This window comes from Sinohyriopsis cumingii, chromosome 6, assembly GCF_028554795.1.
Source record: "Sinohyriopsis cumingii isolate HCF-2022 chromosome 6, ASM2855479v2, whole genome shotgun sequence".
In the NCBI taxonomy this organism is placed as follows: Eukaryota; Metazoa; Mollusca; class Bivalvia; order Unionida; family Unionidae; genus Sinohyriopsis; species Sinohyriopsis cumingii.
In genome coordinates, this window is record NC_142966.1 from 146,560,068 (window position 1) to 146,586,793 (window position 26,726).

Here is a 26,726-nt window from a genome sequence, read left to right on the forward strand (position 1 = left end):
TGATTCTCAAAACACGTAGATTTCAAAATTTAAATTACTATTTTGTAACCCAGATATGATCAGAATAGTAGGTTTGTTAAGCTACAATCCATATTGACTTGTAAATGGGTTTGTTAAAAAAAGCTAACCTGAATCGAAATGAGACAATATTTGTTAATGGGTTTGCTAAGAAAGCAGACTTGAATGGATTAAATCCATTTTGACTTTTTAATGGATTTGTTAAAAACGCAGACCTGATTGGAAATATATCCATATTGTTAATAGGTTTGTTAAAAGATGCAGACCTGATTGGAAATAAATCCGTATTTATTTGTTAATAGGTTTTTTTAAAAGAAACGGACCTAATTGAAAAAATAAATCCATCTTGTTTACACTGCTATATAGAGGGGAAGCATGTACTGAATTCACTCATTCAGTTAGGGACCAGTAAGGGGAGATAATCCTATATCATTAGTTTATTACAAGAATGTTGTGCATGGCATTTAAGACTCAAATCAACAATAAATTATGCACAGCAATTGAATTTACTCCATATACAGTGTCAGCCTAATGTTATTCAGAGATCCTCCTGTTTTGGAAAATATGAACAATTGATGCAAGTTACAGTGTCGTTTGTAGAGTACTACCACCAAGATAATAGATATTAAAATATAAAAGGAACAATTAATGAAATAAAGGAAATAACTCACATAAATATATTACACTATCATAAATACATTCTACACTATAATAAATGCAGATTATGCTGTCATAAGGTTCAGCAGGGTAACAATATCTACTCTAGTTATGAAGTTTTTAGAAACATACTGTGTGGGATTTAGGTATTAGTTTGTTTTGGATTGAAGAGGTAAGTTAATTTTAATGTTTAAGTATTAAAAATGTCCTATTGTTTGTCATCTGTCATTCGTTTATTAGTGGCAGTTTTGTTAAACTTGTTAGCACAACTTACCCTGTACAGATGGACATCCTGACATGGAGTTTCTGCTAAAATGCTTTGTGTGCATTCTAGCTAGTCCTAGATAAAAACTAGCCCCATCAAACATTCAGAATTGGTACCATGGTGGCCATCATAGAAATCACAGATTCTCCAGTGGTTCTGATCTGAAAGTTGTTATTGCTACTCTTTCTGAATGGATTTTCATATCACAATCATTTTCACCAAAAGACTTTTTATGATGTTTGGTTTTTCCTAAGTGAAAGTGGTCTGTCATCAAATATGGCCACCATGGTGATATTATCCTACTGAATGGATGGTAATAACAACATGGAGATTTCACCAAAGACTTGACACATTTGTCCCAACATTAGTTGGATCTAAATGAAAATAATGTCCACCTAATATTCCTCCAGAAGGATGGTTTCATTAACATGGGGTTTTCACTGAAAGACTTATAATGATATTTAGTTCATCCTAAATGGAAACGGTGCCATTCATATACTCAGTATGGCCACCATGACAGCCAGCTCAAAATTCATGTTTACTCCTTTCGGAATGGATGGTCGTAATGACATGGAGTTTTCACCAAAAGATGTCTTATCATGTATGGTTTGTCATAAATAAATATTGTGCTGGCCTTAGATCCTTGGCCACCAGATGGCTGCAACACTCAGCATTGAAAAAGAAAAAATTGGTCTTGGATTCTTGGAAATTCTTTTCAACAAGTTGTGATTATTCTCTTGAAGGACTGATATTTGCTCATCTCAACCGCAGTGGTATCCCTTTCATTTGTATCATACAGATTATTGAAATGTGAGTTTGAATCTCCTACAGGGAATGGAGTTTCATGAGAGAATTTCAGCTGCTTGTTTGGCTGAATGTTGTGGCAGGCTTGATTCTTCTTGGCTGCCTTTTCATCTGCCCTGGCTTAGTGGTGCCCTGTTTCTGGTCATCTAGCTAATTATGTTATGATCTCAATGGAGATAAAACAGTTCCTACATTAGTGGTAAAACAGTCAATGGCTTATGCCTGAAATTCCCCTGCACTAACCATAACCACAGATCACCAGTACATGAATGTCAGCTTATATAATTGGCAGTGGGGGGTTGGTCATCTGTTGCCCAGAAAAGTTTGAGCTTTAGCCAGAACTTCATTGTTACTATTATACAAAATGTATTTCTTACAGCCCTAGCTTTGGTATGCAGCAAGTTGCATGACCTTTTGGTGGATTCAGATTATCTCCAATTCATATTGGATAGTTTTGTGGTCATGATGGCACAACCAGGTTTCATAAGCAAGAATATGTCAAGAGAGTCATTGATGCAAGACCTGGTCCATATTCTGTAGCACTAGTTGAAACACATGGGGCCCAACAACAGTTTTTTCTTCCTGTAAGGTTTGGACACGAGGATATACATAACTGACACAGAGCTTGAAAAACTCCTGAATTTTTTATCTGGACTTGAAAAACTGTTGAAAATTAGAAAAGTGGAAGAAGCCCTCGGAAACATCTTAAATTTGTTTTGACAGCCTTTTAAAAGCCCTTGAATTTCACTAATGTTTGACATTTTACTGTTATATGTTTAATATTACCCTTTTAAAATATTTTTGAAGAATACTGAGTGTTAACGATCATTCTAATCCTTCATTTTATCACACATTACATTTATTTTAATACCTTTGTTGTTATTGCTTGTCTTATGGCTAGACTGTGATGTGTTTTTACTTGCACTTCCAAAGACATAGTTAGCTGTTGCTGTTGGTAAACCAGGTCATATAAATGGCAGATGAAGGATGGTGAACATCGACTTCATCTGCTGCTTTAATGAAGAGGAGACATGTGATCAGTGGCAAATGGATCGTGGATCCCAAATACTCATGAATTAGATAATTCAAAGGGGATGAGTATATACAGATATGAGCTTTGTGTAATAAATAATAGATTTTTGGGAAAATTTGTGAGTGAGAAAATTAATACAAATACATGTCATTAGCAAGCCTTTGGAAACCTCATAAAAGTCACTGATGGCTTTCATTTTTCATTGATGCTGGGAAAAAAATTATATTACTCAGCTACAAATCCCCATTCCTCACTTTTGATGTAGGTGGTGAATCAAAACCAGAAGCAACAGGTAGGGTAACATTTACTATTCAGTCAAAATGTTTTAGGAAAAGAGCTAAAGAAAAGACTTTGGAATTCAATAGTCTGCAAGAAATAGAATATAATAGAATTTATGAAGAAGTAAAATGCAGAGATTGGACATAGCTTGGTAGATACAAAGTATACATACACCTGGAATAATAATAATGATAACTATGGTTGACAGTGCCATTATTTAATGTATGTTGACGTTTATGTTTCAAGCCATATTATGCCGGGGTGCCATGAAATACTTCACATTTTAATTTATAATTTGGAAGATGTACTCAACACAAATGAAGTGAATATTGTTTCAGAATTCAACTTTCAAAGTTAATTTGATCAAATCCTTCAAAACTGTTAACAAGCCATTTTTTGTATGAATCTTGCTTTGGTGTATTGACTGAAGTATGGGATATATTTGATGTACTCAAGATCACGATCACACAGAATGAGACATACTTCACAAAAATTTCAGTGCATGACATTTGAGCAGTCAGTGAACTTTGCATTGTAGAACCTTTTGATCAAGACATTATTAAAGCTGTCGGCTTGCTGGCATAGTCAGTCAACTCAGGTTTGTATCTCTGATGTCTGGCATGACAGAGAAGAGAATGGAATCTGGTCTGTCCAGTGGTTTTGTTCTAGTTGACCACCATACCCAATTAACCTCCTCAGGGTACAGGTTCAGAACTTTCACTGGATTTACCTAGATATTTACTTGGTAAGAAACCGTCATTTGTTTCTCATTTCCCTTATGCTGACATGTTGTGTAATATGTCTGTCAATTTTGCTACCTTTATCATAGGAGAGCAGTTTATCCTTCTTACAATGACTCCAGCCATATTTCCCTTGAAGGATACACACTGTAGAGTTGAATGCTTGTGCATTTTCACCTCATATGACCTGTTCTTCTAATGTTAATTTGCTAATATACTTTGATTAAGGAAGTAAATTTCTCAATAATTTGTTTCTCTAAGAATACATGCCTGATCACATCACTGTTAAACATCGTCAGACATCCCTGTGATGTGTACATTCTTACTTGTGTTTCATTTTTGGTTAAGCTTGTAAACATCCAGTAAACAGGTACTGGCAGTGCAAAGGGAGGTAATTTGGAAGAGTTTGTTCCCATCTTATGGTGATGGAGATGGGAAGACTCAATTCAAGAGAGATTTTTTGGGGGGTATCATCTGTATGATGAAGTGATTATTCTTGGAGAAGCATAATTTACTGAAAAATGTACTTTATTATAATTCAATGTTATTTTTTATTATTTTTAATAGTAATTATACATTACCTGACACCTTTGCATGCCATCATTTTTCTTGGATGACTTTTGCATTACACATGTGCTATTGTTAATCAAAATTTGCTTTTGTTCTTTGTCCTTTAATATCTTTTTGGAATTTCACCTACCTTTTTTGTAGCAACTGAGTGCCTACTCATTCCTTCCATTGAGTTTTGGTGCTAAGGCAAGTGTTGTAAACTGTTTATTAGTTTGGACTTTTTATTTGGGGTGAAGTTTTTCCTTTCAGAGCTTGTAATGTTGCAAGATGTTGGCAGGTGTGAGCACAGAAAGGCCCTGTGGGACACTTACACCTCCTGCTAAGTGTACAAAGGCTGCACATGCATGGACAATTGCCAGATTGTGTTTGGACTGATCAGGTGTGGGACTTCATACAAAGGTAGTACATGTACAAACAGAGGAATAAATGCCTCTCTTCCTTATCTTCATTGGATAACCCACCCATTCCCAGGAAGGTCTCAATCCCATCCCATGTTGGGGAAGACTAGTCTCCTTTGATGCAAGAACATTCTGTGACTTCCATAATTCAAAGATCACCTAAGAGTTGGAATTCCCAGATGATGACAGTGTCAGTGAGGGAATAATCCTTGGCCCCTCCCAGGTGAGTAAAACCATCTAAGACTGAGTTGTGCATCCTGCTCAGGGACAAGTGGCACCCTTTATTGTGCCCTCATGTGAGGAAATAGTAGATATCTTGTCAGTTCTATGACTGGTCACTGATTATCAGTTTGTTTTTATTATCAGTCTGGGAGTAGGGATTGGGTCTGTACCCCCTCTGATTGTATGTTACTATTTAATCCCATTGCAGATATGGAGTTGGATTGTTATCATCCAGCTAGAGAGGGGGTTCAGATCAGCATCCCTGTTCACTGTGTTCCTTTTAGTGGAGACCCTCCCCCCCTCAGCAACTTCCCTTCTGAGAAGTGATTCTTCCCTTGCCCTATGGCACCCTGGATGTCCTTCTCTTGATTTTAGGTAGGCTGCATGACAGGCCATGCAGCTGCCCCATCTCCAGTCCGGGCCAACAAAAAGGAGAACACCACCAACCCTAATGATGGTATATTTAGGATTAGCAATCCCAGTTACCTAGGAGGTCCACTAAATGGGTTGGTTCCATCACCTTCAGGGTGAGGACAACCCTTTTTCAATGCCTCCCTTTCAGGAGAGAGATGTTGGGAGGGAGAGTTCTGTCTCTCTTCAGGAACAGGCTCAAAATGATGTCATCTCCATTTTGCTGGACTCAGATGAGTTCTCTGAGGAACCAGTGGTGATGGTCTCATCCCCTCCATTTGGAGTCCCTGTTTCCTTCCCACCTGTTGCAAGAAAAGAAGTTTAGATATTTGATAAGACAGTGAATGAAGTTACAGACTCCTTCCTCCAGACTTGTGTCCTATGCCTTCTGGCACTGAGAACATCTAGATTCTTTTCAGTCTTGAGAGTTTTTCTGGGGCAGCATCTCATCCAGATATTTTGTTGCTCCCCCACTTAGGGGTAAGTTTGCCAGGCAACAGGCCATGTTGTCTGACCCTCTGTATGCTTCAGTTCCTGGTTTCTGCCTCCAGATATCGGGTCCTTTCCCAAGCATTGCCGCATAAGTTCCCCATCCTCAGGGCTGTCACAGGTATGTATATTAGCTGGGGTGCTGGGGCATAGGCTTACCTCTCAGTCAAACCTTGGAGGCCTTACAGTTTATGGCATGTACTCTCTTGACAATCACTTCACATGCCAATCTCATTTCAGCAACCTTCTTTGACTTTTGAAAGAGGAATCATTGTCTCCTTTAGAGCTTCAGGGTCTGCTGGAGACTGTAGCTAAGACATTATGCCATGCACTCTCAGTGTCATTGTCACTATGTCTGAGTGAAGCTTCTTCACCACTACAGGGATGACATTTTGGACATGTCAGAGGTGATGAAGGACCAACAACACAGGTTCCTGATAACAGATTGGGGCCTTCAAAAGCAAATCAAAAAGAACTTGCCCCTTGACTGCTGTATGGGACCCTTTTCCAAAGTTCTTCAAGCATGTGCAGCCATAGTGGTCTCCTTAGCAGCCTCTGTTTGAAACTCCCTCTCTCCTGTCATTCACTAGATGAGGCATTTGTAGAGGCCAATAGGGAGTGTCATCAGACTCCTCCACCTCCCAAAGAGAGAGAGGGTTGGCCCTTAAGGAGCTGCACCCTGTCCTGCAGTATCTTCCAAATCCTAGTATAGAAGTTTGTCAAGCCCTTTTTTCAGGGGTTTGGTCAGTGCGTGGGTCGATTCCACCTTAAAGGATGGATACTGACTTTCTCTTTGTGAACATGCTCCCCTATTGTGGACTTCTTCTTCTTTCTGGTCTAAACTGGCTCATTTAAGGGAAAAGATATATAGCCTCTGGTGGAGACTTCTATTATAAGGGTAAGTACAGTAATTTTCTTTACCAGAATCATTGAGGCTATCGGCTGGTAAATTCAGCATTCTGATAGTAGCAGGTAAGGTATTGCTGCTATTAAAATGTTTGTTTAGTTGGGGTGGAAAACTAATTTTAATTCTGTAATACATACCTGCTACTATTGCAAAAGTCCCCTCCTTCCACCTCACACTGAAATACTGTTTTCTATGTCCATATCAAAAGAGGATGGTATTCTATATGTTGGCTGTGACTTGGGAATCAGACTGGGATCATGTTCTTTTCAACTGTGGCTTATCATTACTAAACGGAGGAGAGAATAATTAACTTGGACTATTTTAAGTATTAAAAAATTGGAGTTATTTTAATCTATAAAAAAACTTCATTTTTTTAAAAGAAGCCGCCAAGATTACCACATCAAAGGAAAAGCAAGAGGAATCAGAAGAGGAAGAGGAGGAGGAAGATGAAGATGATGAAGAGGATGATGATGAAGAGGATGAGGAGGAGGAGGAGGATGAAGAATCTGAAGAAGAAGAGGAAAGTGAGAGTGAAGATGAAAGGTCACCCATTGAAAGAGCCAGGGAGAAGATAATGGTAATCTGGTGTTTGTGATAGTCGGTCTGTTAAATTCTTGAAAATTTCGTCAATCTTTAGTTATGCAGCGGACTGTTTATCCTTTCTTTCAGTTCCTGATAGGCCAATAACTTTTAATGACCTGCACTTTGTAAGGTTAAACTATTTATAGTTTGATGTTCATATGTAAAAGTTGTAGGAGCCATAATATTTTAGACTTTTGTATTGAAAAAAATTAGTTGACCTTGGATATTTTTGTAGGATCATTACTGAAATATTCAGAACAAATTTTTTTTATTTTTCAGTATTTTTATCTTTGATTTAGAGTGTAATCAGAATAAGGCCATAATGAAATAAATATTGTTTTCAGAAATTTCCTTGCAGAACTAAATTTTTAGCAGGGAATATTAAAATAATATAAAAACAAATGATAACTTTTTCTGGCTGGTGTTTTGATAGCTTCCAGATAGCTTATAAATATTGAATATGTTCTGTTTTTATTTAATTAAACTAATCTGAAATAATAAATTCTAAAACATCACCAGTTGTACTTTTAGAAAAGGAAAGAAGAAGCTGAGAAAAACCGAACTACAGATGTACTTCGAGCTCCAGTGGTTTGCGTATTGGGTCATGTCGACACTGGTAAAACGAAGATACTTGACAAGGTTTGTTTTGAACTGGACCAGCATGTCATAAAACTATTGAGTTGAAGTATTTGATTTTGTTCTTGTTTAGTGGCAGTAGATTTTTTAAAGTTTGTAATGCCATTTTATATTTCCAGTAAGTAAATGTTTCAGTCACATTATGAAGTTTGAAGATCTTCAGGCCTCATGTGTCAAAATTAGGAAGGAACAATTCACCATTCAGGCTTAAACTAAGGCTCTGAATTTTGCCTGATGAAGTTTTGATAATCAGGAATAAAATATTTTAATAACAGTAATTTACTACTCTTCTGGTCATGGTAAATGAAAGCTGTCATTCACATAAGTTTGATAAATGGTTGATTTGATGGTAATTTCATCTCCTCAGTCTCCTTTATTTATCAATTAGATATTAGATAGCCAGATTTTAAGACCAAAGGAGCCTATCATGTGGTGGTGCATCTGTTATTAGATATGTATCTCCTGCATGTAAGTGTTTTGCACTCTCAGTTTTGGCAAAAGATGGTACCAGATTTTAGCATCCTGGGATCATTGATTGACATGTTTCAAGTCAGAAGAACAATTCCAATGACCTAAATTGAACCGCTCTGGTGGCCTAGTGGTTAGAGCGTCCTCCTCGGATGCGGTAGTCATGGGTTTGATCCCCGGCCGAGTCATACCAAATACTTACAAAACTGGTATTAACAGAGCTGCCTCACTTGGCGCTCAGCATTAAGAAGTTAGTGTTAGGACTGGTCGGCCTGGTGTCAGGATAATGTGACTGGGTGGGACATCATACTACATGTCTGCGGCATGATGCCCCAGTGCTAGACATCACTATAAACTGCCACAATGTAGACATCATAGCAATATGACTGAAAAATTGTTAAAGCTACATTAAAATCCAAATCACACACACACACCTAAATTGAGATCAGTTATACAAAAATGATCATTTCACAACACTGTTTTCAAAATCATGCTTTATTTGGTACTGCTAATTGCTATGAATTGCAACAAAACACTAGATGAGAAACTAATTTAAATGTTTTCAAAACAAAATTTGTATGACCATTACCTAAAAGGCAGTTTTCATTACAAATATTGAAATATATCATATATATTCACTTACAAGTTAAATCCAGTTGTTATGACTATATGGTCTTAAACTAAGTAACAGAAAAGAGTAAAACAAAGAAGTTTTGTATAATTCAACAAATATTTTTTTCCCATGAATACAAAGTGAAAATTTAAAAAGAACTCTATGGTCTTAAAGAAGGTAACAGAAAAGTTTGGCAAAATTCAACAGTAATTTCTTTTCCCTATCACAAAGTGAGAATTTAAAAAGAATTTTGCATTAAATCCCAAATAGTCCAAAAATTCTATCACAAGTCCAGGGTATGAAGTTCCAATTGAATTACAGTGGTATTCCAAATAAATTCAGATATTGAATTAGTTGATATGCCTGTAGTCATGAATGTGCTAATATGCCAATGGCTTGGAGTGTGTGGTTGTGGTAACAGTCTTTTACTGTATATAATAATATAATCCAAAATGTCCTTATCTGAATTCTCTAATTCCAAATTATTGTTTTAGTCCAAAGAATATTTTTGAGCACTTTGTAATTCAATTGTTTGATAATTTGAATAAATAAATCCACCAAAATTAAAAATTGAACACAACAATAAGACTGATCCTGCTTTGAATGTTTAGGTAAGAATGAATAATCCAAATGTTAAAAGGATTGTATACCCTTTACTTGACCTAGGTTGCAATTACCATTTTCTGAAAATATTCTGTCAATTAGTAGAAAATTTCCATTCTGAAAGTTTCTAAAGTCAGAATCAAGTCAGTATCCTTAACTTAAATTGAAATAAACCTGTTTACTATTAATAATGATCTAAATAATTTAATCCACAATGATAGAGAATATTAGCTGTGTATTATGTTAATTTCAAAATGTTACACCATCAGCTTGATTTTGGACAAGGTCAGGTACAAAATACAGATGTACATAACATATAATCATTAAGAAAAGTCAGTAATACAAATTAAATATACATAACAGTATTTTGAATTAAATACCAAATAGTCCAAAAGTAAAGAGTATTTCAAATGAATTCCAGAAGTTTTCCAAATGAATTCCATTCTTGAATGTACTGATGTACCAATAGCCTAGAATAGTGTTGATGTGCTAAGTCTTGATGTATCACAATATTATAATCCAAAATGTCTTGAAATGAATTCACAATAATCCCAAAATAATTATTTTGTTCAAAACTATTATTGAGCAGTTTGCTTCCTGTGAATAATTTAATAAATAAATCCTTTCAAATTTTAAATCAGTTCCTCCAAATACTGATGTTAAGCTAGAAATAAAAGTTTCTGTTTACTTCTCCCTATATAAAAACTAAGACAACATGACGACCAGGATGAGGGTCATCTTATTGGAAAATTTGCTCTAACTGTAAACAAAATACATTTTTAAAAAATTCTAAGGTGGAAATCGAGGCTGAATTTAGAACTCAAACCGAAGTAAACGTTTACCTGCAAGTGTTAATTATCTTAATATCTGCTGACACATCATGTACTGGCAGATTTGGATTTATGCAGTTTGTTAGGAGTAATCATTAGAATAAGTAACATTGATCCTGCTCAGCCATTGTATTTATACATTGGCAGATTAGCGTCTCCTCAGTTGGCATTGAGGCTCAACTTATAAGCATATACATATAGATGGTATGCACTGTAATTACTGTTTTATGATTGTTATCCGTAATGTATAGAAATGTGCTTTATTATGGATGTTGTGTTCACAATAGTTTGTTTATCCCGAGTAGCTCTGGTGACAAGAAGGTATTATAACTCGGTGAGTTATCCTCTTGAAATAAAGTGTATTATTATGATTATTATTATTATTATTATTATTATTATTATTATCTCTACTGGTTATGGACCAGAAGAAATTAAGGGATCTGTTCATTAACACAAGTTAGCTATCACTACTCTTCACCAACTACTTGCTTGATTTCCATGAGATTTTATGCACAAATTCATCCCATGATCTAGTCATTCTTAACGAAAATGGTGCTACTTGGACAGCCAGTATGCCTGCTACAGTGGTCATCTTTCAGATAATTACATTGACTCCTCCTGAATGGATTATCATATCAAAATGTTGATTTCATTGAAAGACCTCTTAGCATCACTAGTGGTTCAAATGAAAGTGATGCTGTTATGGCTGCCACAGTGGCCATCTTGAAAATCTTATTATTGCTACTTCTCCTGAACAGAACGTCATATAAACATGAGGTTTTTACCAGAAGACTTCTCGTGTCTTTTTGCACTTAAACAAAGCTGGTGCTAATCTGATCTCAAATATGATTGCCATTTTGAAAATCTTGTTATTGTTACTCTTGAGCAAAGTCATATTGATGTGGGGTTTTGACAAGAAGACTTTACATAATGTCTAGTTGTTCTTAAACAGAAATGATGCTTGTCAGACATTCAATATGGCCACACTAACCATATCGAAAATCTTATTTTCATTACTTCACCTGAATGAAAGGTCATTTCATCATGGGTTTTTAACTGAAAAACTTCTTATGATGTCTAGTTTGTCCGAAATAAAAATTGTGTCAATTGGACCTTGAATATGGCCACCATAAATGGCCGTCTGACAGATTTTTTTAATGGCTGCTTCTAGATCAGTGGTTCCAAAACTTATTTTGCTGCAATCTTGATTTGGCCACCAACTGGACATCCAACCATCAGGCTTATGATACAATTTAAATATGTAAAAAAATATGTTGGTTTAAATTAAATCTGACATTCAATATAACTACCATGGTGACCATCTTTTTGCTACTTCTCTTAATGGAAAGTCATTTTGACGTGAGGGTTTCATCAAAAGAGTTATTGTGTCGAGATGGTCCTAAATGAAAATGATGGTCACCACAGTGGTCAGGTTTATAATATTATTATCTCTACCCTTCTCATATGGATGGCTGTATCAACATGGGGTTTTCATCAAAGACTTCTACTGATGTATGCTTGGTTCTAAGTGAATATGGTGCCGATCAGACATGCACTGTTTCCACCACAGCCGCTAATTGAAAATCTTGTAATTGCTGAAGAATATCAGAGATGATTTCAGTTTTCAGCAGTTAAAAGGAAGAAATAGCCCTCTCTTTAATTGCTGGAAATTCTTTTTAGCCAGTAAAGCATCAGGTCTGTTATTATTATTGGCTCTTATTTCTTGCAGTTGAGAAGAACACATGTGCAGGAGGGTGAAGCAGGTGGTATAACCCAGCAGATTGGTGCCACAAATGTACCCCACGAGGCCCTAAAAGAAAAAACCAGCATGTGTAAGGAAGTAAGTAGATAGGGCACATTTTCAGAAATACAGTAAATCTTTAATTTTATATGCTTCAGTTGTTTTTCATAAGTACATGAACAAGCAGAAAGATCATCTGACTGATGTTATTTATTTTTTGTGATCCACGGAGGATTTGGTTAGCATGCCATACTTACATCTGGAAGACTGGGTGTTTGAATCCTACCATTGGATCAGCCCAAAGTTGGCTACCATGGTGTTAGATTAAAGTTTTCTGTCACTCTTTTCTTTCTGTTCTATAACATGAGAGCTGTGTACAAAAATAGATGAAAATGAGTATAATTATATGTCATCACTAGACGGTATATTGGATCTTGCATTGTGGGTCCTATTTTCTAAATCAAGATTTGAAGTTTTTTTTTTCATTTTTATAGTTAAAAGCTGTTTGAGGTTCAGGGTTAACATTTTCATACACTTATATTTTCCATGGTAACATTAACCTTAGAAAATAAACTCCACTACCTCTTGAAGCCAGCCTTCATGGAAAGACAGAACTTACATGTTTCCCCTTTGTTTATATTAACAAGAGAAGAAACCCTTCCAAAAATTACCTCCCCTTCCATTGTCTGGGGACTTCACATATAGTGGATGTTTACTCATTTTAAGCTTTCATTGCAATATAAGTAAAATCACACCACATCACTTCTCATCATTTATCAAGATCTTAATTATTTATACCTATTGGTTCTTTAAGTTGGCAAAGTACTATGTATTAAGATTACAAGAAGATATTGCAACCTTGTACTGATTCTTGCTGTTTGTATGTTTTACTTGCAGATGCTGGTTGAATTTCTGAGTTGCTTTAATAATGAGTGCAGTGTTTGATCCAGTTTACACTTTCTGTTTGTTATTAACTGTCATTTCTGCCATGTTCATTGTCATTTCAGTTATACAGTCATGACATTGGGTGTAATGCTGACCTCAGAAGCATACATTATCAGTTATCTTTGATGTCTACTGTCCTCCCAGCTGCCTAACAGCCATTTGAATTGTCCAGCTGGCCATATCATCTGACAAACAAAAGTCATTTGCATCAATGAAATGTGCTGCATACTGGTTGATAATCCCATTAAATATGGATCGTGTAGGGACTTTATAACCAATCCATCAATTCAGTCTCATTGTTTATGCTGCTCAGCCATACATCAAGCTGACCAGTCAGCTATTCGGAGGTGGGGTGAGGCCAAGAGTGGCCGAGTGGTCTAAAGTGCTTACCATTCCAGATAACTGCCATCTCACCTCTGTCTGCATGGGTTCGAGTCTCAGACCTGGCTAACATATGTACATGAGAAAGCCTGTCAGTAGTTTCTCATGCGTCAGTGGTTCTTCCCCTGGTTTTCCGGGGTTCTTTCTCCACCAGTTATACTGGCCGCCATGTATAGCCTATCTTATGCTGAAAAATGACGTTAAACCCTACAACAACAACAGCTATCCAGCCTAGCAACACATACCAGGTATGTTGCCAGGCAACCAGTCTGTCCTGTGGGTCCATTGTTGTTGTCTTCGGATAGTACCATAGTGTCAGGGGATGATTCCACTTCTTCCTTACCAGTCTCCTACCATCTGTCAGACAAAATCTGAGAGCTGGAAAATTCCAAGGCCTTTTCTGGTACTGCACACATTCAGGCAGGGTCTAGGACAATTCGGAGAAGGGACAATTTCGAGACGGATATTTTGGAAAATTTGCAATACAGAGAGGGGACATTTCAGAGGAGGACAGTATGGAGAGTGTGCAAAGTTTATTCAGAGACAAAAACGTCTAATAAAAATGCAAGGTGAATTAACAAGTCACAGGGTTCCGAGAGGCCCAGTGGTCTAAAGCATTCATCATTATGGATCACTGGCATCTCACTTCTGTCTGCGTGGCTTCAAGTCTCAGGTGCAACCAATGTGGGTACGTGAGAAGGCTTGCCAGTAGCTTCTTGTGGGTCGTTGGATCTTTCCAGGGTTTTCCCATTTTCTTCCTCCTTCATTTATACTGGGGGGCCCCGAGTGGCCGAGTGGTCTAAAGCGCTCTTCGTTACGGATCACTGCCATCTCACCTCTGTCTGCGGCGGTTCGAGTCTAAGATTCAGCCAATGTGGGCATGTGAGAAAGCTTGCCAGTAGCTTCTCGTGGGTCGGTGGTTCTTTCCGGGGTTTTCCGGGTTCTTCCTCCACCATTAATACTGGCCGCCATGTATAGCCTATCGTGCTGAAAAATGGCGTTAAACCCCACAACAACAACAACATCATTTATACTGGCCACTATGTATAGCCTATTTTGTGCTGTAAAATGTCATTAAACCCTAAAACAACAAGAAGAAAAAGACTTGTATATAAAGACACACTTTAATGAATCAATTTGTTTTAGAAATATATATGGGTAAAGCATATGAAATAAGAATCTTGTATGAGGAAGCTACAGGTTTTGATCTAAGTTCACACCAACAGTTGATAATGTAATAGATTTTAGTTTAACAAAACCTTATTTTTGGAACAAATTCTTTTTTAAAAATTGCAAAAATGCTTGGTCATTACACCAGATTCAAAATTTCCATCATCATTAAAAGAACTGCTTTTCTTGAATTTTGTTAAATCAGATATTTATGCAATTTTATGTCTCCAAATTGTCCTATGAGTCGTCCATTCTCCGAAATGTCTGTTTCTGAATTGTCTCTCTCCGATTTGTCCCTTATCCAAATTGTCCTCTCTGAAATGTCTAGGTACCCTCAGGCATGCAGGGATGGTCCTGGCGTTTAAAAAAAATCGCAATTTGCGACATTGGCGAAGCCGAGGACGATCCCTGGGCATGTACATTGATGATGTTCTGATCCTGGATAAGGTTAATAGCCATGTTTCTCATGCACTTTCTGAACTTGTGGCCACATCATCAATATTTAACTTTACATCCTTAACAATTTTTCTTCTGACTGAAAAATTGAGTAATAAAAATGTGTGGAAGTATGTGACCTACTCCATCACCATTGTCTTGAGAGCTTTTTGCAATCTACTTTTGGTGGCATGAATTGCCTTGATCTGCATGTCATCAATGAAGCCACATACTCATTGCCTTTTGAGTTTACCATTTAGTAGTCATACTGAGTACGTACTGAAACAAGCAGTACGAGAGCTGTCTGTCCAGCTCTCCTAACATCTTCTGTTTTTAACCCACATTAATCTAATCTGCATTGAAGGGATGATCATAGGCAGGAGAGATGACAAGTCCTACTCAACAATAGCAGTTTCAACCACAGCCTAACATGCACCTTTTTCAAAAGCAGTTTAATTATGGGGGACATAAAACCCAGTTCTCCTTTCTAAGGCCTCCCAATAATTGCCACATACTTTTTCCCAAATAACTAATACATCCTGTTCTAAGTCATTGCCAAGTTTTATCTTCTTCCATCGATCATTCATTGGATTTTTGCCAGTGCTGCCCAGTGCTAGAACATTTTGTTTTTATGAGGTGGACCCACAAAGTACCCATCATTATTTCTGTAGTCCAGGTATGAAAGGCCAGAGCTGTGGGTGATCTGGCAATCATTTAAGATGGGTTTGGGAATTATGTCTTCCATCCAGCTGTTCTGATACTGATAATAATCCAGAAAATAAGGGACCAAACAGCAGACTGGTTCTGATTGTCCTTTTCGAATGGGACAAGTCTTGGGTGAATGGTCTACTTATCTAGTGTTAGACCTCCAAAGGAAAATCACAAGATCTAGTCTATACTATCAGGCACTACCAGAAACACATGGAAAATAATCATAGGGCCCGAAAGCACCTCTTTTTTCCCAATGGGCCCAAGGTAGCCAAGTGGTCAAAGTTGCTTGTGTTTACATATCACTGACGTCTCTCCTTTGTCCGCTTGGGTTTCAGTCTCCACTCAGACAGGTGGGAATGCAAGAAAACTTACCAGTAGCTTTCCATGGGTCAGTGGTTTTTCCTGGGGTCTTCCTCCATCAAACATACTGGCTGTAATGTATCTTGTGCAGAAAAATGGTGTTAAACCCACAGAAACTAAATCTGTCATCCCATAGACTAGGAAGTATGACTTAACCCTACAGACCTTGGTTTAATTGGTTGAGATGCTGTGGGTACTTTGAAGTCTCTCAGGAAGAGATGTACCTCATAAAAAATTTGAGCTCATGAGGGTCAGGTGATTTTTACAAGCCTTGCAATTATATCCAAGGCATCATTGAAGTCATTTTCTGGCAAGTAGCCAACCTTCTCAAGCTTCTATCTCTGAGATCTAGGATCACAGAATGGAATTGAATCTGATGGGTCAGGTCACTGTGTTCCAGATGACTACCTGTCCCAGATAAAGTCAGCGCTACCTTTCCATAGGCTTTTACTGATTTGCCCTGATTTTTTCTTGTTAAAAAATGTTCGACTATCCCTGCCAGTAAACTGACATCACATGACCATTGCTTATGCAGCCTTCACATTAAGAAAACAATTAATCTGTTGCATAAGGACTCCAATCATAGCTCTCTTGAAGGGCAACTGTGTTAGAGGTTGGAAGCTCTTGTGTCTCATCCTCTAACAGTGTTAATGTGATCAGAGAATGTATTCAATAGAGTATATTCTTTAGTAAATTATTTTTCTCAGAAAATACTTGCCTGATTGCATTACTAGCTTTCACAACCTTTCTTGCAATGCAAGCATCCTCATTAGTGTTTTTGTTCCAGCTTAAACTAAGGGAAAACAGGAGTTTCTTCCCATTGTATGATAATAAGACAGGAAAGATTGATTTTTCCTCTTTCCCGGAAGGTTGTATTCAGAAGGTAGCAGAATTTATTTCTCAATGTGCTCAGGTAAAGTATTTCTTGAAGAAATATAATTTACTAAAATATTTACTTTCTCAGTGTGATGGCATATCACATACCACAGTCAAGGTCAGATAATAAAGTCAGTGTCATTAATTTCCACCCCACCCACCCCCACCAAATCTATACTTTGACTCTAATACCTTTTTGAGATGGAACTATAAAACTAGTGTCTCATGATTTTTATATAAATCAGATTCTTATTTGGAGAAGTCTATGTAAATGTGCGAGTACATGTGCTATCATTCACCCTCTGAATCTATCGGAAAAGGTTGGTTATCATTTTTTCACTTTGCCGCTAAATTATTCAACTACTACAATTAAAATAATAGTGCTTTGTTTCATTATTGATGTATCTTGTTTGAAATTTCAGTGAGTTTTAGTAAATGATATAAAAAAATATGACTCATCAGTTTTTTTATTTTTTTATTTTAGCTCAATAGAAAAAGTGAAAACTGCATTTTTTGCAATTTATTTGAAGGATTGCTAAACTGCTATTGAATTTCTCATCATCGTTAACTAAATCACACAAATGTTATGTCAAACATGTTGAAATATGTTGTACATGGGTTTGTTTTCTTTAGTTTCAGAAGATGGAGTTAAAGTTACCAGGCCTATTAATTATAGATACTCCAGGCCACGAGTCATTCAGGTAGGTAATGTGTACAAATACTTTGCGATTTATTTATCACTTTATCTCTGTATGCCTTCCTGTTAATCTTTACAGAAAAATACATCACTCACACCAGTTTATATGTCTATTGATCTAGCTATCTAGAACTGATTGTCAGTCCATCCATCCATCTATGCAGTTACCAATATTTCCTTCTTAACTGTACACAGAGTATTATTAACATCATTGTGATTTTATTTATTATATATTTTAGGGGTATCAGTTTTCATAAGGGGTTGTTTTTTTAAAATGTTCATGAGTCTTTACGTTTGTGGATTTGCCTCTTTCAAACTTTGTATATTTGTAGATATTTAATACATGGATTAACTTATTTACAAAATAAAATTATACTGGCTATGAAGGGTGGTTACATGATGGCTACGAAGGGTGGTTACATGATGGCTATGAAGGGTGGTTACATGATGGCTACAAAGGGTGGTTACATGATGGCTACGAAGGGTGGTTACATGATGGCTATGAAGGGTGGTTACATGATGGCTACAAAGGGTGGTTACATGATGGCTATGAAGGGTGGTTACACGATGGCTAAAACAGTACTACTGCCAGAAGGAGCATAATTCAAATACCTGTCAAGATCATTAACTTACACTGGTTTTGTGTCTGAATGCTCAGCATCAAACAATCCTGACATAGCCAGCAATAAAGTTGTTATTAAAGTATATTTATTCACATTTAGTTAAACTACAGTCCATAGGAATGCACCGTCTGTTTCTTCCGATGTTCATGGCATGAATACAGTGGCTTAAGAGTAGTAAAATGTCATGTTATGTGGATAATGTCATCATTCCACACATGAACCAAAGATATAATCAACTACCCATTTTTCATTCTACATGTGACCAAACATATAATTAACCATCCATTCTGAATGCAGTTAGCAGGCTATTGCAATTTTTGTACAACAGGAGATACTAACTAACCTGAATGAGAGCAGAATCAATCTTTTATTTGTGTCCGTCATTTATGACAAATTTAAACTTCTAGACTCGGTAGTAAATAAAGACTACCAAGAAGAGCTGAAATCACATTTCCACAACTGACATGAGATCATGAGAGATATATGGAAAATGACACTGGTGAAGATCAGTGATCAGACCTAATTATCTTCGGCTTTGAGAAATCTGGACTTGATTAATTCTACAATTTCAGGATACTCTAGGTAACTTCATTGTCATTGAATTTTTGATGGCTTTGTAAAAAAAATAAGAGATGTGTGGCCAACATGAATGTTCCTGTCTGTTAGTAGAACTATAACTGTTTGAATTTGTCTATTCTGTTTGTAGATTATTCATTCAAATGGATAATGACTGGGAAATCTTAAAACTTTCAGAACTGCAGAAAATAAAGGAAATGCAATTATTTCATACAAAAATTTTGGAAAGCAGTTTCACTTTAATGAAGGATCGATGTAAAAAGCATTGAATCTAATTTTCTTAGATCTTTTCACTTTTTTGCTCCACTGGTCATAGATTAGCTTTTTTGCTCCACTGGTCATAGACTAGCTTCACCATGCAGGGTGTATGGGCTACTTATGCTGTCCATGGATACAAACTAAAGTGTGACCCAACTATAACATGATGGTGGGGCTTCATAGAACCCGACCATGTTATAGACCAAACTGTGTTATAACCAACCAAGTCCATTAGCTGTAGAAAATGATGTATTTACCTTAAATATGGGGGGTAATAAATGTGGGCAAAAAAATATGTGCTTTTGATTAAATGAAAATAAAACTAGTCTAAAAAACATTTGAATATTGACAACTTACATTTATGTAATATAATCTGTAATATGTTAAGTACTGTGCATCACATTTAAGAAATCCATGAACTTGAGTATCGATCACATTTTATAAAATTCAAATGTATGACTTGCATCCCATTAGGAAACACAAATAACACACATATAAATAAAGTGGTAGTCCTCATTTTATCTATATCCAATTGTCATGAAACAGTTCACTACAGCTGTCGCAAATAGCACGTGGCTATAGTTGTTTACATGTACATGTACTTAAATTCTCCTGCCATCTTGATGAGGCTACCCAGGGGATGAGGCAGTTGATAGGGAAATGAAAATGTGAACAAGTTTAAAAGTTGAACAAACAAATATGCTAGATACCCCATCTTCAATTAACTTGATGGTCAGATATCGGTAGTTTCAAAAGATTGGATATTTATCACTTTGGAATGTGCCAGAATCCATCAAATTCCACTGCTTTATTGAAATTTGGTGCTGACTTCCTTAAAAAAATTTTGGGTGTGTTTTTGAAGTTAATACCAAGGACAGCTTTTGGAGGACCAAACAGATGTCAGTTTCTTTTTGTAGCAACAACATAAAAGATGATTGTGGAACATGAATTGAGACTGATTATTTTCGTAGTATTTATACACAAAAATCGGTGCTTCAGAGGTGATCAGTTTTCTTTGAAGTTTCAGTAGAACTTTTCTTTCTGTGTACATTTTATAAAATAAAAAGGGATTAGCCATTGTTTGGTGAATTGTAGCAGTTAATGTTCCTGCATTCAAATGTTGGTCAATTGTAACTGGTCCTGGTAGAATGACAACTGGATAGACCAGCAAGTAGATCTTTGTTTTTTGTTGTTATTTGGGGGGGGTGGTATTTCTGGTAACGGAGTGATGCTGTATCCACGCATGGGTCCGAATTTTAAAAAAAAAAGGCCAACTGGTGTCTTGTTCTGACAGGAATTACTACAGAAAACTGCTGTGAGTGAAAAGAAGAATTTTACTTACCATCCACATATAAAGGTCAGTCTACATAGATATATTAATTGCCAGCAAACAGCCGATAGTCCAACACTACTTTGTCCAAAAGATCCCTTATGAGATAGTGTCTCATCCATTTAATCTGTGATAGCAGAAATTTCAAGAAACATAATATAAAAAAAATGCGGACATGTAACAGCATACAGTCCTCAGGCCAGATATCAGAATTAGCAGGTTATGATATAACAATGCATTGTTATGATGGTTTGTCAGTATGAACAAAAAATTTGTTTATCTATAATATATATATTCCAGGCCATTTTGCATCAAGTTTGTGGCTTCCTTTCATGGTGCCTCAGAATTTTAATACTCCAAATCCAAGGTTGAATATAAAAGTTTAAGCAGCCAAAAATATCACAAATAAAACTCACCAGATGGTATATTTTGTTGTCAGTAAGGAAAATAAATCGCAATTCGCACCATTAGTAAAGCCAACATGATCACTGAATACATTTTTGTGAGTTATTTTTTGTATTTTTATGAAGAAATCTTTTTCCATGTATGTCAAAAATACATGTACATCAAAATTGCACAAGCCATGCCATGATTGTGTTGTATTAGAATTTATACACCATCTCTTCCCAAAAATGATAAAAATTTTACACGTTACTTTTCATACATTTAAGAAAGAAAACAAAAATGTTTGTATATGAGGAAAATACATCTATATGAAATTTCAGGAGCCATGCCAAAATCGTGTTATATCGGAATTTGTGTTATAACGGAGCGTGCGGGGGGGGGGGGGTCACACAGTATAAGCAGTTTCGTTCCAATGGGTCAATCATACTATTAAAAAAAACTGGTTTTATTTCTAAGAACAGGATTCTCGCTACATGCAACCAACAAGTAACTATTTGCCTGCTGTCCTTGATCAACCCATCAAGGTAGGTGAAACTGCAAGACACAGTTCATGCTCATAGATGGTACGGGGAATGTATGGGGCATGAATGTAGGCTTTTCATTCCAGTTAAGATTGAAAAACAAAACAGAATCTCGCATTTGCAGACCTCTTGGATAAAGTGCTTTATTAGATTCAGAATACTCATTTGATCAGATTAGGCTTGTGAAGATCTTGGCTCAATAATATCAACAATTTCTATCAACCTTGCCTTCGAACATAATGTTTCGAATCAAGACATAGAGTCAGTTATCTGCATTCTCCAGCTTCTGTTTTGTGAGACCTGGCCTCACAAAGAAGAGAGTTCAATTTAATCATGCCACTGGTAGCAACCCAGACAGTTAACATGCCTCAGCCTTGGTTTCAGGCATGGCCTTATAACCTGTGCTGGATTTCTCTGGGAAACTTTTGCAGGTGTGGCAATAGCCAGGTGCAGGACCCTACAGGAATCTCACTCACTTGAATATAAACATAATCTTTGGTTGTGCTGCTTTCATATTTAGAGGTGTTGATCCATTCAGAAGAGCTCCTACAAGGTGATGTGGGTTCATATTTGATGCTCATGCATTTCCTCCTTTCCTTACCTATTTGCCTAATACTAATATGATGGGGTAATGTATTCGAAAGAGACAGGATTTTTTTTTAGTAAATGAAGTTTCTTCGAGAATACTTACCTGATCACATTACTATCAATACTTCGTATCCTTCCTCATAAATTATAGCATCCTTTCATAGGCTTTGCTCAAGCTAAAACTGATAAACTTTGGGGATATGTGTGGCTAACATGTTAGGGGTGGGAAGGGGAGGTAATCTGTAACAGTTACTTATCATCTGTCTTGAGGGCTTTGGTGTTTGTTGCATTTTTTTAAAACACCTTTCTAATTTTATTTCAGCAATCTTCGATCACGAGGGTCATCTCTTTGTGATATAGCCGTACTTGTTGTGGACATTATGCATGGTTTGGAACCGCAGACTATTGAATCTATCAATCTACTCAAGGAAAAGAAAACACCTTTTGTTGTGGCACTAAATAAGGTAACTTTGGAAGAATTTGTGAGAACTTGATCGCTGCAATTTTCCATTGACTTGATCAATTATTGTAGGCTTTTTAGCAGTTAACCCATCCAGCTGTTCAGCCATTCATTCTGTCAGCAGTTTGGTTTATACACAATAATACTGTGAATTGTTGGATTTTAACCAGATTTTGCATTCAGCTTTATATTGACAAGTAACAGTTCAAATCCCAGCTTTTCTTTGATCCTCTAGACAAGAAATGGTTCCTGATAATTTTGAATTTTACAGCTGAATATTACCAAGGATTTTTGGACTTGCAGCTTTAAATTGACGAGACCTTGAATGAGTTTGATTTCCAGTATTCCACAAAATAATTTACACATGCCTCCAGACTTGGTTTCTTCAGCGTACCTTTCCCAAGATTTTTTGGTACGTGGCTTTGTAATGACGAGTCCTTGACCAGTTTTGGTTTCCAGCATTCCATGACATCATTAACAGGAATTATGGCCTGCAGCACAATTTTAGCAAAGTTTGTTGGTTTTCAAACAACTTTGGTATGAGACTTTATATTGATGATGTCATTTACAGAAATTACCCCTCAGTTAGCTCAACTTCATAACTTTGGTTCCAGCTGCATGACTTTAACAAGGTTTGTTGAATTTCTTTCAGATTTGGTACGAGGCTTTATACTGATAAGGCCTTGAATGAATTTAGTTTACAACATTTCATGAACCAACTTCATGAGTTATGCCTGCCTGATTACCTGTCCTCCAGAATATGTTTTTTTCAGCATGACTTTATCAAGGATGGTTGGATTTCAAGCAATTTTAGTATAGGTTTTTATATCGATGATACCTTGAATGATTTAGATTCCCAGCATTTCATGCCATTTACAGCAGTTATATCTGCTGATTGTTTCATGTCATAACATTGATTTCCCACAGATTCCTCTGTTTATGGCCATAGAGAGAAAAATGTACTTAAGCGTTGCACTTTGCAATGCACCCATCACTAATAGCTCTAGCTGGATGGGGTTTTCCCGGTATCCATTGCATGAATCATATATTTCAGCACAATTGCTCAGTTCACTTTTTATATGGATTGCAAAGTTCTTAAAGAATTAAGGACCTATTGCTCATACACAGTAATTCTAACTGTTGGTCCACTGAGAAAGTTGGAAACAATCTTAATTTTTAGTATATTTTATGTTAATAACACATGGGATTTTTATATAAATACCAATGTCAATTTATGATTCACTCAAGCATTGCTGAATTTGTCATTCTTGCTTTATTTTATTGCCCATTCTTGATGCTCTGTGAATTTGAGAATTTAAATTAGACCAGATGTAATTTCCTGCATATCGTAAGAGATGATCAGTGGAGACAGGAGCTGAAATTGCTCTGTGGTTAGATTTCTGGACTCAGTGTCCAAAAGGGTATGATTTTATTTCTGTCATCAGATTTGCATGGTTTGGCAACCATAGCTTGTCCTTAGGCAAGACACTTGGCTACAATTACCTCATCACTACAAGACCTACTTGTATTGCTGTGCCATAGAACACAAGATTACAAGCAATATTGTGCAATAAAATTGTGATGATGTAGTATTAATAAATATTTTTTAAAAATAATTCTATCTTCTTCTTGCTGAGTCATGTTCTCATATTATTCACCTCATGACAGTCTAAATTAGGCATATGCAACCAAGGCCTTCAGGCCATATCTAGGCAGCGACTTGGTTTTATCTGGTTACATTTATATCATATGGGTATTTTTAAAAATCTCTATCCAGCCAACACAATGGAGGAAGATGCACATGCCAGATCTAAATCAGAAATCGCAGTCCCAAAGAAAGATCTGTCATCATATTCCCATCTTACAAACAATTGTATTCTTGTGTTTTACCAGATTGACCGTTTGTATGGGTGGAAGACCAACCCTGCTAGTGATGTGATGAACACCATCAAAAAGCAAGCCCTCCACACACGACAGGAGTTTGACGAGCGTGTCAGAGAATCGATAGTGCAACTAGCTGAGCAGGTCAGCAGAACCATATTAAGAGAATGTGAACTTATGTTTTTAATCAGGGGTATAGGGATATGAGGTCAGTCTTTATTTTGTAAGCAGTATTTAAATAGCAGTGAGTTATGTCTGTGTATTTCTGGCTTTCAATGAACAATCATGGAAAGAATGAAAGATGTGGAATTAGCATGACCTTGTATCAATAAAGATATGAAATTGGTATGACAGTGTCACTTAAAATATGAAATTGGTATGACATTGTGTCAATAAAGATATGAATTTGGTATGACAGTGTCAGTTAAAATATGAAATTGGTATGACATTGTGTCAATAAAGATATGAAATTGGTATGAGAATGTTTCAATAACAATATGTTATCGATATGACACTGTTTCAATAAAGATATGAAATTGGTATGACATTGTATCAAAAAAAATACAGAGTCCTGATAATAACCATAACCCTGGGCAATCTTAAAAGTGTCTGATCAGAGGAGGAAAATGACAAAATTTTGACATTCTCTGGCTTATATCTTATTACAGGTCTAACACATAAACTGTATAATAACTTGCTGAAAAGAAGAATTTCTTCACATTAATATGACACCTTGGTTACTGAAAAGAGTGTATGTGTATGCAAATACCATTAAAATGACACCTTGGTTACTGAAAAGAGTGTATGTGTATGCAAATACCATTAAAATGACACCTTGGTTACTGAAAAGAGTGCATAAATGCAAATACTATTAAAATGACATCATGGTTACTGAAAAGTGTGTGTAAATGCAAATACCATTAAAATGACACCTTGGTTACTGAAAAGAGTATGTAAATGCAAATACCATTAAAATGACACCTTGGTTACTGAAAAGAGTGTATGTGTATGCAAATACCATTAAAATGACACCTTGGTTACTGAAAAGAGTGTATGTGTATGCAAATACCATTAAAATGACACCTTGGTTACTGAAAAGAGTGTATGTGTATGCAAATACCATTAAAATGACACCTTGGTTACTGAAAAGAGTATGTAAATGCAAATACCATTAAAATGACACCTTGGTTACTGAAAAGAGTATGTAAATGCAAATACCATTAAAATGACACCTTGGTTACTGAAAAGAGTGTATGTGTATGCAAATACCATTAGAATGACACCTTGGTTACTGAAAAGAGTGTATGTGTATGCAAAAACCATTAAAATGACACCTTGGTTACTGAAAAGAGTGTATGTGTATGCAAATACCATTAATATAACACCTTGGTTACTGAAAAGAGTGTAAACACAAATACCATTAAAAAGACTCCTTGGTTACTGAAAAGAGTGTGTAAATGCAAATACAATTAAAAAGACACCTTGGTTACTGAAAAGATTGTATATAAATGCAAATACCATTAACAAATTGAGGGTTGGGTGTGAAAATGCAAATTCTCGAGTTACATGTAAGCTTTTATACATGTAGGTGCCACATGTTGGAAGGGTTTTCTGATTGATTCTAAACATAATATTTTCTAGACTTGGATTTGGTTTTTTGTAGCCAACATGGCATCCATTACCAGTGCTGTGAAGTTTAATTGCAAGACTGAAAAGCACAAAAGGACAGAAACATTAAGAACATATGAATTATAAACATTTGTTGCTTAAGCATGACAGACTTGGAAGCCTTGGGGAAAAAACCCTTCTTATTCCTGAACTGATGTAGATGAGATGTTTACACCCCTGCCTTCCTCTAGTCCCAAGCATCTCAACTATAATGTCTTCATCTGTTTCGTAAAAATTAAGTTCTGAGTTCTGTAAAAAGCAAAACACTTAAGTCTGAAATTTTGTGGACTCTGCTGCTTGTAATCTTCATTTTAGGTGCAGTTAAACAGTACATGAAATTTAAATATTTTGCCTTGGAAAGCACTTGAATTTTTTTTTGATGAAATGGTTGTATTAACCTTGAGAATGTATAGATTGCTTTGAGACAAAGACTAACTTAGCATTCATTTAGTTGTAACGTTCTGTTTAAGTGTGGGTGTGCATGTGTGCGTTACATACCACTGATTTCTATAATGCTTATTTATTATTAAAGCTGTAATGAAAATGGCTTTTACAGATTAAAATGCTTATACAAG

General features: G+C 36.2%; 1 protein-coding gene across 1 annotated transcript in view; it reads left to right on the forward strand.

The window, feature by feature from the left end:
• Positions 1-26,726, forward strand: part of LOC149798218 (uncharacterized) — a 184,393-nt gene that overhangs the window by 59,324 nt on the left and 98,343 nt on the right. Inside the window, exons 14-19 of the mRNA XM_089963322.1 lie at positions 7,174-7,370; positions 7,907-8,014; positions 12,255-12,365; positions 17,778-17,845; positions 22,465-22,606; positions 24,496-24,627. Of these exons, the coding sequence (XP_089819448.1) occupies positions 7,174-7,370; positions 7,907-8,014; positions 12,255-12,365; positions 17,778-17,845; positions 22,465-22,606; positions 24,496-24,627 (758 nt within the window). The remainder of the gene's footprint in view (positions 1-7,173; positions 7,371-7,906; positions 8,015-12,254; positions 12,366-17,777; positions 17,846-22,464; positions 22,607-24,495; positions 24,628-26,726) is intronic.